This window comes from Dipodomys merriami, unplaced genomic scaffold (assembly GCF_024711535.1).
Source record: "Dipodomys merriami isolate MVZ:Mamm:240054 unplaced genomic scaffold, mDipMer1.0.p SCAF_8, whole genome shotgun sequence".
Taxonomy (NCBI): Eukaryota; Metazoa; Chordata; class Mammalia; order Rodentia; family Heteromyidae; genus Dipodomys; species Dipodomys merriami.
In genome coordinates this window covers 48,055,499-48,069,304 of record NW_027206401.1, presented here as the reverse complement: position 1 = coordinate 48,069,304, position 13,806 = coordinate 48,055,499, and the positions used below count along the sequence as shown (strand labels likewise).

Here is a 13,806-nt window from a genome sequence, read left to right as displayed (position 1 = left end):
GACCCTGAATTCAAACCATATAATACTTGGAGAAAAAAAAAAAGGGGAAACCTCGAGTTCTGCTATTACAATACCATTTAGTTAAATCATCAAGTAAGCTCGGCGCCAGTGGCTCACACCAGTAATCCTAGCTACTCAGCCCAGGGTCCGGTCGTGGAGCCTGAACTCTGGGCCTGGGCGCTGTCCCTCAGCTCTTCAGCTCAAGCTAACGTTCTACCACTTGAGCCACAGCGCCACTTCCACCTTTTTTCTTTTTGCTTATGTGGTGCTGAGGAATTGAACCCAGGGCCTCATGGATGCAAGGCAAGCACTCTACCACTGAGCCACCTTCCCAGCCCCACCCATAACTCTTATCTCCAATTAACCATCAAAACACTTGAAGTAGAGTTGTGCCTCAAATGGTGGCGTGCTAACCTTGAGCAAAAACATTTAGACAGCACTCAGGTTCAAGAGTTCAAGCCCCAGGAACAGCACACACAAAAAAAAAAAATCAAAGAGGGGCATAAATCAAATAATTGAAAGACATTTATAGTTCATCCAAGTATCCTTGTTTGCAGAAAATTATATGGGGCAACAAAGTAGCCTTACATGAGGACATATATGAATATTTTGGGCCATGGATAATGGTAGAATTACTGACTTAACTGCTCCATATTTTCTCTGTGTTTAAGAAATAGTAGGGGGGGCTGGGAAGGTGGCTCAGTGGTAGAGCGCTTGCCTTGCATGCATGAGGCCCTGGGTTCGATTCCTCAGAACCACATAAGCAGGGATAAAAAAGCCAGAAGTGGCTCTGTGGCTCAAGTGGTAGAGCGCTAGCCTTGAGCTGAAGAGCTGAGGGACAGCGCCCAGGCCCAGAGTTCAGGCCCCATGACCGGACCCAAAAAAAAAAGAAAAGAAAAGAACTAGCAGGGCTGGGAATGTGGTTTAGTTATAGAGTTCTTGCCTAGCACGCATGAAGCCTGGGTTCAATTCCTCAGTACAACATAAACAGAAAAGGCCAGAAGTGGCACTGTGGCTCAACTGGTAGAGTGCTAGCCTTGAGCAAAAGAAACTCAGGGACAGTGCATAGGCCAACTTCAAGCCCCAGGACCTGCAAAAAAAGAAAGAAAGAAAGAAAGAAAGAAAGAAAGAAAGAGAGAGAGAGAGAGAGAGAGAGAGAGAGAGAGAGAGAAAGAGAGAGAGAGAGAGAAGGAGGGAAGGAGGGAGGGAGGGAGGGAGGGAAGGAGGGAAGAAGGTAGGAAGGGAGGAAGGGGCTGGGAATGTGGCTTAGTTAGTGGTAGAATGCTTGCCTGGCTGCATGAAGTCCTGGGTTCTATTCTTCAGTAACACATAAACAGAAAAGGCTAGAAGTGGTGCTGTGGCTCACATGGTAGAGAGCTAGCCTTGAGTAAAAGAAGCTCAGGGACAGAGCCCAGGCCCAGAATTCAAGCTCCAGGACTGGCAAAACAAAAAAAGAAAGAAAAGAAAAAAGCTATTGGGACCCTCTCTTGACAGAAAAGACTGAGTGTGGTAGTTCATACATGTCATCCCGGCTATGGTAGGAAGCAGAAATGGGAGGATTGCTGCCCAGGCAGGACTGGGGAAAAAATCATGACCCACTCTCAAAACTTACCAGAGCAAAAAATGCTGGGGACATGAGTTAAACGGTAAAATGTCTGCTTAGCAAGCACAAGGTGCTGAGTTTGAGTCCCTGGTATTACTAAATAAAGAACAAACCAGACACTTGAGGCCTCCATGCTTACCTCAATAAACATGTGCTGACCAGGACTATTAAATAAAAGGGATAAGGCAGAATAGGAAGTTCAATTGACCAAAGCCTAAAGATGAAACCTCATGCCTGACTCCAGCCTAGACAGAACTTAGAACTCCTTATCAAGAGGATTCAGGGGGCTAGAAAGGTGGCTCAGTGGTAGAGTGCTTACCTTGCATGCATGAGACCCTGAGTTCGATTCCTCAGCACCACATAAGCAGGAAAAAAAAAGCTGGAAGTGGCGCTGTGGCTCAAGTGGTAGAGCGCTAGCCTTGAGCTGAAGAGCTGAGGGACAGCGCCCAGGTCCAGAGTTCAGGCCCCATGACCGGACCAAAAAAAGAAAAAAAAAGCCAGAAGTGGCGCTGTGGCTCAAGTGGCAGAGCATCAGACTTGAGCTGAAGAGCTGAGGGACAGAGGAAAAAAGAAAGAAAGAAAGGAAGGAAGGAAGGAAGGAAGGAAGGAAGGAAGGAAGGGATCTACTTTACACCTAAGTAAAATTCAGTCAGGGATAACAAGCAGACCTGAACAGCTTCTGCTTGGTACTGACCACACTCAAATTTCCAAAGCACCCAGCTAGGGAACCAGCCTGCTGGAAACTTGGGAAAAATTACCCCCCAGGAATAGCAATAAGAGAAAGGATAACCTAATTGTCTTTACCACCTACAGACTAATTTTTTTTTTTTTTTTTTTTTTTGTCGGTCGTGGGGCTTGAACTCTGGGCCTGGGCGTTGTCCCTCAGCTCTTCAGCTCAAGGCGAGCGCTCTACCACTTGAGCTACAGCGCCACTTCCGGTTTTCTGGTGGTTTATTGGAGATAGGAGTCTCACGGTCTTTCTTGCCCGGGCTGGCTTTGAACCGCGATCCTCAGATCTCAGCCTCCTGAGTAGCTAGGATTACAGGCGTGAGCCACCAGCGCCCGGCCAGACTAATTTTTGTTGTTGTTGTTTTTTACTTTGGTTGGGGGGCTTGAACGCAGGGCCTAGGCATTGTCCCTAAACTTCTGCATTCAAGGCTAGTGCTCTACCACTCTGAGCCACAGCGCCAGGTCTGGTTTTCTGGTGATTAGTTGGAGATAAGAGTCTTAAGTACTTTCCTGCCCAGGCTGCCTTCAAACTGCGATCCTCAGATCTCACTCTCCTTAGCTAGGATTACAGGTGTGAGCCACCAGCACCCAGCTTCCCAGTTTGCTTCTATTTGCAGCATTATTTGCAGCTCTTTCAAATCTCTGGAGCCTCTGTTGATCCATGGAATTCACATATTCAAGACCCGGGAATTAAGAAATTCCAATCACAAAAGGAATAAAGCAAATAACTAGTAATAGCACAACTATTAAAAGAAATATGTAAAATGATGGGCTGGGAAGGTGGCTCAGTGGTAGAGCGCTTGCCTTGCATGCCTGAGGCCTTAGGTTCGATTCCTCAGCACCACATAAGCAAAAAGAAAAAAGCTGGAAGTGGCGCTGTGGCTCAAGTGGTAGAGCACTAGCCTTGAGCTGAAGAGCTGAGGGACAGTGCCCAGGCCCCACGACCGGACCCCCAAAAATTAAAAGAAATATGTAAAATGGTGAGGATTCATTATATACTTGATTACCTAGAAAAGAGAATTAAGTTAAAATAGAATATATATTTCCAAAGGCATGAAGATGATTTTTTTTTTTGTCAGTCGTGGGTCTTGAACTCTGGGCCTGGGCGCTGTCCCTCAGCTCTTCAGCTCAAGGCGAGCGCTCTACCACTTGAGCTACAGCGCCACTTCCGGTTTTCTGGTGATTTATTGGAGATAGGAGTCTCACGGTCTTTCCTGCCCGGGCTGGCTTTGAACCGCGATCCTCAGATCTCAGCCTCCTGAGTAGCTAGGATTACAGGCATGAGCCACCAGCGCCCGACTGATGATTTTTATTTTTATACGGAGATCAAATCTCTGAAATCCTCAGATTATACTAGTAGAAAACTATAAAACATGATACCATATATATCAATGGTGTGTGAGTTCTAATGACATCGTACTAGAGGAGAAAAAGTCTTCTTAGGATTTCTTGTTTGTTTGTTTGTTAGTACTGGGGCACTAGGGCCTGGGTGTTGTTCCTCAGCATTTTTGCTCAAAGATAATGCTCTACCATTTGAGCCACAGCGCTACATCTGGCTTTTTGGTGCTTAATTTGAGATAGGAGTCTCTGAGACTCTCCTGCCCAGGCTAGCTTTGAGCTGCAATCGTCAGATCTCAGCCTCCTGAGTAAGGAAGATTGCAGTTGTGAGCCACAAGCAATCAGTGGAACTTCTTTATTTCCTGGCAGTACCAAGGTTTGAACTCAGGACCACACACATGCTAGGCAGACTATCACTTGTGCTATACCTGCAGGCCTTTTTTGTCCTGGTTTAAGAGACAGGGTCTCATTTCCTGCCCATGTGCCTGACCTTCAATCTGCTTATTTTAGGCTTACCATCACAGTGTCCAGCTCTCAGCTAAGAAGGAGTTTTAAGAATTTTTCTGCCCCAGCTGTCCTCAAACAAATCCTCCCAGTCTTCACTTCCCAAATAGCTAGAAGAAAGAAAAATCTCTAAAATGATGAAAGATTTAAAAAAAGAAAGAAAGAAAAATGAGCAACAGAAGGTTGCTATAGTAGGAAGTTATATTGTTACCAATAGCTACAGGATATGGAAGAATGGAATACTGCAGAGGGTCAAGTCTGGGACAAAGCCCCACAGATCTTTTGTTGCTGGTGTAGTTTGGGTGTTTTTGGTAGTACTCGCAATCGAGCCCAAGTACTCCTTTCCAGTGAGCTCCTCTGCCCTCTGAAAGCCATCTCTTATTCAAGACTCAGAACCTTCTGCTTCTGCCCCCTACTTTTAATCAGATTGAAATAGAAGAGATTTCTAGTAAAAATAGATTTCTAATAAAATAGGGAAATAGCTGGGCACTAGTAGCTCACACCTGTGATCCTAGCTACTAAGGAGGCTGAGATCTGAGGATCCCAATTCAAAGCCATCCTGGACAGGAAAATCCATGAGATTCTAATCACAAGTTAACCAGCAAAAAGCTGGAAGTGGAGCTGTGGTTCAGGTGGTAAAGTGCTAACCTAGAGCAGTGCCCAAGCTTTGAGTTCACACTCCTTAGACCCACACAAGAAAAGGTTAAAAAAAAAAAAAAAAAGTAGCAAATGGTGGCTTGTGCCTAATATCCTAGCTACTCAAGAGGCTGAGATCTGAGGATCATGGTTCAAAGCCAGGACAGACAGGAAAGGGTCCGGTCGTGGGGCCTGAACTCTGGGCCTGGGCGCTGTCCCTCAGCTCTTCAGCTCAAGGTTAGTGCTCTACACTTGAGCCACAGTGCCACTTCCGGCTTTTTTCTTTTTGCTTATTGTGGTGCTGAGGAATCGAACCCAGGGCCTGATGCATGCAAGGCAAGCGCTCTACCACTGAGCCACCTTCCCAGCCCCAAGTCTGTGAGACTCTTATCTCCACCTAACCACCAGAAAACCGGAAGTGGCACTGTGGCTCCAAGTGATAGCTAGTCTTGAGTAAAAGAGTTCAGGGACAGCCCAGGCCCTGAATTCAAGCACTATTATCAACAAATACAACAAAAAAACCTAAGAAATTAAGCTTCTCTGGATCTCAGAATCACTAAAATGTGCTTATAAAACATGTAATATGGGCTGGGAAGGTGGCTCAGTGGTACAGCGCTTGCCTTGCATGCATGAGGCCCTGGGTTCGATTCCTCAGCACCATATAAGCAAAAAGCAAAAAGCCAGAAGTGGCGCTGTGGCTCAGGTGGTAGAGCGCTAGCCTTGAGCTGAAGAGCTGAGGGACAGTGCCCAGGCCCAGAGTTCAGGCCCCACGACTGGACCAAAAAAAAAAAAAAATGTAATATAAAAATACTTTCTACTTTGATCTTGTCCGTGTCACTTGGTCATGTCACTTTAAAAAATTTATTTGCCAAAAAATATGGAAGTTCACAAATTTATGTGTCATCCTTGAACAGGGACCACACTAATCTCTGATCCTCCAGTCCAATTAGTCTTTTTGCTGCAGAAACTAGCTCTGTAGTTCTGTGGTTCTATCTACTCCAGGTCTCCATAGTATCTCCCTATGTCTAGGGTCAGAGGGGAATCCAAGAGACAGCTGTGGCCAGAGTGAAAAAGCCAAGCAAGAGCATGAGGCCATGAGTTCAAGCCCCAGTACCAGAGCATGGGCACATATACACATTCAAACACTGGCACTAATCGTTAGTAAATGAGAATTGTTAGATTCACAAACACATCCTTCAGGGAATTGTCTCCTGCTGGTCCTGCATCTTGGATGCCTCTAGCAACCATCTAAATTGTCATTTCCCCAATCTCTAGCAGGAGTGGGGGGACTTTCTTTTCTGTTGAGGGCCATCTGGAGGTTTATAACATCATCGAAGGGCCATACAAAATCATCAAGTAGCCAACAGAAAGTGTACAGGTATGTCCTGTCATCTCAAACCTTATACATTATATAGCCCAGCTAGTAGTGTGCAGAGCAAATGCCAGATCTGGATGGGCTGTGGTGATCATTTCTTAGCTAAGTTTCCCCAAAGCTTTCAGTAGGACTTTGGGAAAAACAATTCCACTTTTTCTTTTTTTTGTCAGTCATGGGGCCTGAGCTTTGGGCCTGGGCACTGTCCTTCAGCTCTTCAACTCAAGGCTAGCACTCTACCACTTGAGGCATAGTATCACTTTTGGCTTTTTCTGCTTATGTGGTGCTGAGGAATCAAACCCAGGGCCTCATGCATGCAAGGCAAGCACTCTACCACGGAGCCACCTTCCCAGCCCCAACAATTCCACTTTCTTTTTTTTTTTTTTTTTTTTTTTTTTTTTTTTTTTTTGTCGGTCGTGGGGCTTGAACTCTGGGCCTGGGCGCTGTCCCTCAGCTCTTCAGCTCAAGGCGAGCGCTCTACCACTTGAGCTACAGCGCCACTTCCGGTTTTCTGGTGGTTTATTGGAGATAGGAGTCTCACGGTCTCTCCTGCCCGGGCTGGCTTTGAACCGCGATCCTCAGATCTCAGCCTCCTGAGTAGCTAGGATTACAGGCGTGAGCCACCAGCGCCCGGCTCAATTCCACTTTCTTTCTTTCTTTCTTTCTTTTTTTTTTTTTGTTGGTCGTGGGGCTTGAACTCTGGTCCTGGGCGCTGTCCCTCAGCTCTTCAGCTCAAGGCGAGTGCTCGACCACTTGAGCCACAGCACCACTTCCGGTTTTCTGGTGGTTTATTGGAGATAAAGAGTTTCACGGAGCTTCCTGCGGGGGCTGGCTTTGAACCTCGATCCTCAGCTCTCAGCCTCCTGAGTAGCTAGGATTACAGGCGTGAGCCACCAGGGCCGGGCTTCTAATTACTTATTTTTAAATGATCTTTTAAATGTTTTCCTTGTTAGTACCTGGCATTACAGGGTGCTCTTTTTGTTTTTGCTAGTTGTGGGGCTTGAACTCAGGGCCTGGGGACTGTCGCTGAGCTTCTTTTGCTCACGACTAGTGCTCTACCACTTGAGCCACAGTGTCACCTCCAGCTTTTCATGAGTAGTTTATTGGAGGTAAGTCTCATGGACTTTCCTGCCTAGACTGACTTCAAACTGCAATCCTCAAACTTCAGCCTCCAGCATAGCTACAATTCCTCCCCAACCTCTCCCTACATTAGCCTCAATCCTGCCAGAGGTTGCCCCTTCCCTTCTCCAAGCACCTTCCTCTGCGTGTGTGCTGGCTGACAGTTCAGATCATACTCTCTTCTGCCTGGACTATGTGGTAGTTCCTTTCAGCAAAACCCTACCTGAGCCATCAGCTTCCGGCTTATATTACAGGTTATTTTTGATTTTTTATTGTTATTATAAAGGGAATGTGCAAAGGGGTTACAGTTATACGAGTTCATTTCTTTTTGGACAATGTCACTCTTCCCTCACTCTCTCCCAGTTTCTTCCTCCCATCCCACCTACAAGTTGTAAAGTTCATGTTCAACGTTTCTAGTGAGTTCCATTGCTGCATTTGTTCACCTTTTGTCCCTCCATTCCTGTGTCTCACCTTACACTTCCAAAAATGGAAAGAAAGCAAAAAACGGGGGGTGGGGGGGGACAAAAACAGCAAAAAAAAAGCCGGTAGCACACGCCTGTAATCCTAGCTACTCAGGAGGCTGAGATCTGAGTATCAGGGTTCAAAGCCAGCCCGGGCAGGAAAGACTGTATCTCCAATAAACCACTCAGAAAACCAGAAGTGGCGCTGTGGCTCAAGTGGTAGAGCTCTCGCCTTGAGCTGAAGAGCACAGGGACAGCGCCTAGACCCAGAGTTCAAGCCCCACAACTGACAAAAAGAAAAGAAAAGCAACAACAAAAAACACCTCGTTTCATTTACTGGAATTACAGGCTTTCAAGCACAACCATTAGCAAAAGATTTAAAACCTGTGTTGCCTAAAATTAATCAGTATTTCCGGTGAAGTTGTGAGGTGTTATGAGGGTGGGGGGAGGGGGAGGGGCAGTAAAGGTTTGACTCCCCCCCTTATTCCCCCAGGTCAAACAAAGCACCAGGTGTGCACTCACGTGCTTGTCCCCGGGCAGGTCATTCCGACCCCAGGTGGAGCATTCCGCTCTAGGCCTGGCCAAGGACATCAGCCTTGGTCCCTAGGAGACTGTAGTCTATTTTTTTTATCTTCTACTTCCTTGTTAAGACTCATAAGCCCACCCCCAAAATCCAGCCCCTTGCACAGCCTCCATACCCATAGGAAGGTCTGTGCCCCTCAATGGCAATAAACAATCCTAGCCTGTTAAGAACTGAGTCCAGTATATTCCTTTCTGTTCCCCTCCATTTTCCTAACAGACAGTGCTTTGCAACTTAATGTCTAGGTCAGGCAGTACTACTACTGTACTACACACCTCCCAGCTCCCGTGTAATTGTTTCTGATGGCTTAATTAAAGTGAAACTTACCTTATCTGTGACTACTATGAAGAGGGATGAGAAGTGTCCCATCACTCCTTAACAGTTCTTAAGTGCCTGGGAACACTCACGCTATTCATGAATAAAATATGGAGTGGGAGCCGGAGATGTACAATTTCAGCCTCACCTCAGCTGCACTACACTTGCAAATTTAGCCCGGCATGGTAAAACATACAAGGCACTCAATTTACACCCAAGACCAGAGACGCCTTCACAAGTCTTACAGACCAGTCTGAGGGAAAGGAAGACTGTGCTTGTCCACCCTCAGTCCACACCCTCTGGCACAGGTCCTGACAGACTGCCAGGAAACTTAAAGGGGCTAGCTGGTCCTGCATGCCACACCCAAGGTCTCCCTATCTCTCCCCTCCCTACTCCCCCCAACCCAACTCCCTAGCCCCTCCACCCTCCAACACCCAGACCAAGCCTCCAGGGTTGATTTCTGAGCTCCTGGTCCAGGTCTCAAGCAACTAACCAATCCAAGTCAGTTAAGGGAGGGGAAGGGGAAGAGAAGTTCTGCTAGATAAATCTTTCATTCATGTTTCCAAGTGCACCAAATCCATCTTTTCTCAGAGTAAGTCCTTTTTTTTTTCAATATTTCTTAAATTTGAGAGTAGGTAAACATAAATTTTACCCCAAACAAAACCCCTGCACCAGCCAATTTTTGTTGTTTTTGTGTTAGTACTGAGGGCCTTGAACTCTCTCACTTGGCTTTTTCACTCAAGCCTGGTGCTCTACCACTTGAGTCACACCTCCATTTCTGGCTTTTTGGTGTTTAACTGGAAATAAGGGTATCTCTGATTTGTTTGCCCCAGCTGGCTTTGATCTTCAATCCTTAGATCTCAGCCTCCAGGGTAGCTAGGATTACAGGCGTGAGCCACCAGAGCCCAGCCCAGCCAGACTTTCACAGGTAGAGAAGTCATGACTCTTGGCTTCATCCCTCCCAATCACAACTGAAATCAAATTAGTGAACAGGGGCAGTCCCCCAGAACTGCTAGCCCAAGAACCCACTTGCCACTGGGAAAGGCAAACTTTTGGGTACAGATTCTACATCAACGCCTAAACCCAAAGCCAGGGAAACCTGCAAAGAACCCAAAAGAGGAAGTCTTTAGGAAAGAGCCCCCTCTCCCACTGAGGCAAGGCTTCAGTGACGCTGACCACAGCAAATATTAATGTGTTGCTCTTCTCACCACATAAACATATTTGATCCTTTTATAGCAAGATCCAGGCTGATCCCAGGAACTCACATGGGAGGATTTTATTAGTGAAGTCATCAAAACATCAGTTCCAGGCAGGTTAGTTTTTAGGTTAGCACCAAGGGTTGCCTCCACATCTGGCTCCAGGAAAAGCCTTTGTTCAAGGAATCCTGCCCTGGTGTAAGGCTGTACTTCCACTTCGATTTCCAGATCCCCAACCAAATTTTAAAAGTGCTCCCTTAAAAAAACTGCAGAAGCAACAACAAAGTCCAAGGTATTCTGGGAACCTCTCTGGCCCCCAGAGTAATATCAAATTACTGGCTTTTCACTTGCACCCCACTGTACCCCACCATTTCAAATAGATTCCCCATTCAGCCTCCCTCCCTAGTCTCCAAAATATCTGGGAGGAGCCAACACAAGCAATTTAAATAATAATGAAGCGACGGACCGATTTAATTATGAAAAGTAGCACTAGGGACTCCAATAAAAGGGTTAAAAGCCTTTATCTAAGAAATGTGTTGGGGGTGCTGAACTGTGGGACCAATTAGAAGGAGTGCTGGAGAATGGAGAAAGAGTCGCACAGGTGCAGGTGCCAGTTTTAAGCAAATGGGGAATTAGTACAAACTGTCCCCGGAGAGCAGACGCTAGGAATAAAAAGGAAATTTATAAGCTCCCTTATCTTCTTCCTGATTCACTGAAAGTCGTGCTTCCTAGGTGTACAAGGATCAAAAGCGTCTTAGGAGAAAGGCTTTGTAGGAAGGACTGAAAGTTCACTGCATTCTCAATAAAAGTTGGCAAACAGTCCACACAGAGAGTGGTTTTCCACCCATAATTTCTCCGGTAGGAAACATTACTAAAATAGTTGTTCCTAGGCTAACAACCACTTTCACCTGACCTTTTCAAGTGACCTTCTTATAGGATCTTTTGCTTCCTTCAGAGGAGGATTTTTTTTTAAAGATCACTCTGGGGCTCTCAAACCCCTCAAGCTCCTGGGGCGTTACGAATAAAACGCGAGACGCCTCCGGACCCCCGCTGTGCGGTTTTGAAAATCGGTTCCCAGAACCAGAAGCAGTTTGCTTGGGCGGGCACAGCCATGCCCGGCTGGTGACAACGGAGCGCAGAGAAGGTGTCCTAACCACCGTACTCGCCTGGATCCCGAGAAACCCGCGGTGGCTCGGACCCCCTGGGCCCGCCCCGCACACACCCACCGCCCCGCGCCCGGCCACCGGACCGCCGCCCACCCGCAGCGGCCCCAGCCCCCCCCCCCCCCACGTGGCAGCGCGGGGCCAGACTGACACTCGCAGCTGCCCGAGACCCTGCCAATCACGCCAGCCGCAGATGCCTTTTTTTAGCCACGACATCTGACCCCAGCTGAAGCAGCCGCGTCCCGGGAGGTCCGGAGCGCGCCGGCGGCCCCGTCCCCTCCCCAAGCCCCTGGAGCCGGCCGAGCGCGCGAGGAGGCGCCGGCCCCAAGCCAGGGGGGGCTTCCTCCTTCCCCGGCCCCGCCGATCCCAGTTTCTTCCGCACCCCGGAGGCGGCCTCCAGCCCCCCCCACCCCATTTCGCAGCTCCAAGTCGCTCCCGCAGTTGCCTTCCCCACCCCCACCGCTCCAGTCCGCTCCCCGGGATGGGCTCCAGGGCCCGGCCCGGGGCGGCGAGACCCCCCCCCCGTCCCCACGAGAAGGGCGGGGGCCGGCCGCTCACCTCCCTCCTCCGCCCCGCTGTCCGGCTCGGCGTCCGAGGAGTCGGGCCCGTCCCCGTAGTCCGCTAAGCCCACCAGCTCGTCCTCCTCGTCGTCGTCCGCGTCGCCCTCGTCCTGCGGCTGCGGCTTCCCCAGCACCTGGCTCATCGCGCGGGGCGGCGGGGGTCCCGGCTGGGCGCCGAGCCTCCGCGCCGGCCGCCCGCTGCCCGCAGCCCGGAGCTGTGACCTGGGGTTTTGTGTGCAGCCCGGCGGGCGCTGGCGGAGGCGGGGGCCGCGCGCGCCCCGCGGCGGGCGGCGCCCAAGTCCGGGTCCCGCGGCGCGCCGAGCCCCCTCCCCGGCCCGCCCTGCCCGGCCCGCCCGGCCGCTGGCGGAGGAGCCTCCCGGAGGAGGAGAGGGAGAGCCTGCGTGACCCGAGTCACCTGACACGCTGTCTCTCTCTCTCTCTCTCTCTCACACACACACACACACACACACACTCACTCTCACACACACCCCGCACGGGCGCGCGCGCTCTCCGGGCCGCAGCAGCCGCTTGGCCCGGCGCCCGGCCGAGCCGAGGCCACACACATTCACGCCGACGGGGGGAGGGGAGGGACGGCGGGGGGGGAGGGCCCTCCGCCCACCCCGACTGCGCCCGGAGACCCCCCTCACGCACCCAGCGGGTCCCCCCCGGACGCGGTGCTGCCACCCGCCGCGGCTGCGCGCCGGGAGCCCCACGCTCAGCTCCTGCACGTGGTCTTGGCACAGCAGGCCAAGTTGGGGGTGCGGGGAAGGGAGGGGGGAGGAGACTGCTGATCCTGAGAACCCCGTCCAGACCCTCCTCCCCCCTTACCCCCAGCACACACTCCAGCGGGGCCTCCCATCCCCGGACAGGGTTCCTATCCCAAGTGGCTGCCCCCCAACTCTCGTGCGGGGGACCCCTGGGGGAGAAGACACCCAAACGCCCCGCGAAAAGCACTCAGAAATGCACAGCACTCCTGTCTCCATAGCAATGGCGTCTTAAATGTGCCTTTATGGTTCAAAGTGTTTCCCACCATTCAAACACCAGGCCCGCCCAGATAAAAATGTTTCTGAAAAGAATACCATGCTCCTTGGCTGCCTAGAATAATCTTTTTTTTTTTTTCAGCATTAGCACAGTGTCTCAGGTGAGTAACAGTTTAGGAGAGGACTCATGACCAACTCCTTAAATCTCTAGGGCTCAGACTTAATCCCACATAAATAAAATGTTTCAGGGCTACTGTGGGAGGGCGTGTGTGTGTGTGTGTGTGTGTGTGTGTGTGTGTGTGTGTGTGTGTGTGTGTGTGTGTGCAATTCTTAAATTGGAAAGGCAGCAATGTGGGGGTGAAACTAAAATGTGCATCCCTCCTTCCCAAGCTTTTCACCCCGGAACATACTGTACCCTCCCTTTCTGAGTCCTGCAAAAAAAAAAAAAAATCACGTGGAGGAACTTCCTTCTGCGAACACAATAACAAAACACAGGCTGCCAGCTAGCTGATCCAGTTATGGCAGGTACTGCTGCTCGGCAGGTGTATGGCAGAGGAGAGGAGGAGGGGCGCTCGGGCTGAGACTTGGGGCCCCAGGTTGCTGTTTCTAGGAAACACTTAGTGAGCTTGTGGCCTATTAATATGCCAGACTGCCTGTTAACTAGGGGTTCAGGACTGCTTGGGGCAGGAAAGAAGAGCTCTCAGTCCATTCAATCATGACTCCTAGTTCTGAATGTTGACGGTACATGCACACATCTTTTAGGTGGCTGGTTACTTACAGTAGATTTCCCAGGTAGAATTAGAACGGAATTTGATCAATGAGACAGAGAAGCCACTTTTTTTTTTTTTGCAGTCATATGGCTTGAATTCTGCAATCTACCACTTAAGCCACAGCACCACTTCAGTTTTCTGGTGGTTATTGATGATAAGAGTCTTGTGGACTTTCTTGCCTGGGCTGCCTTTGAAGCAGGATCCTCAGATCTCAGATTCCTGAGTAGCTAGGATTACAGGCCATTGGTGCCCAGTGAGAAGTCACATTTTGAGAGGTTGAATACAAAGTCTTCATTAGAAAGCTGGGAACTGCAAGCCAACTCATGTCCCAAAAATCTTGCAGCCCTGAATGTAGCTACCTACTTAAGGCAAAAACCCCAAGATGAGTGTGTGGGAACTAAAACTAGCAAATGCATGTTATCATAAATGAAGCAAATTATCTAGGGGAACAATCAAAGACAACCAAGGGCAAGTATTCTC

At 49.5% G+C, this 13,806-nt stretch overlaps 1 protein-coding gene across 1 annotated transcript in view; it reads right to left on the bottom strand.

Moving 5' to 3' along the window:
• The window catches only part of Rragd (Ras related GTP binding D), a 51,508-nt gene extending 39,540 nt beyond the window's left edge, over positions 1–11,968 (bottom strand). The window contains exon 1 of the mRNA XM_070010112.1: positions 11,575–11,968. Within this exon, the coding sequence (XP_069866213.1) occupies positions 11,575–11,719 (145 nt within the window). The 5' untranslated portion in view covers positions 11,720–11,968. The remainder of the gene's footprint in view (positions 1–11,574) is intronic.
• Between the last annotated feature and the right edge of the window lie 1,838 nt (positions 11,969–13,806).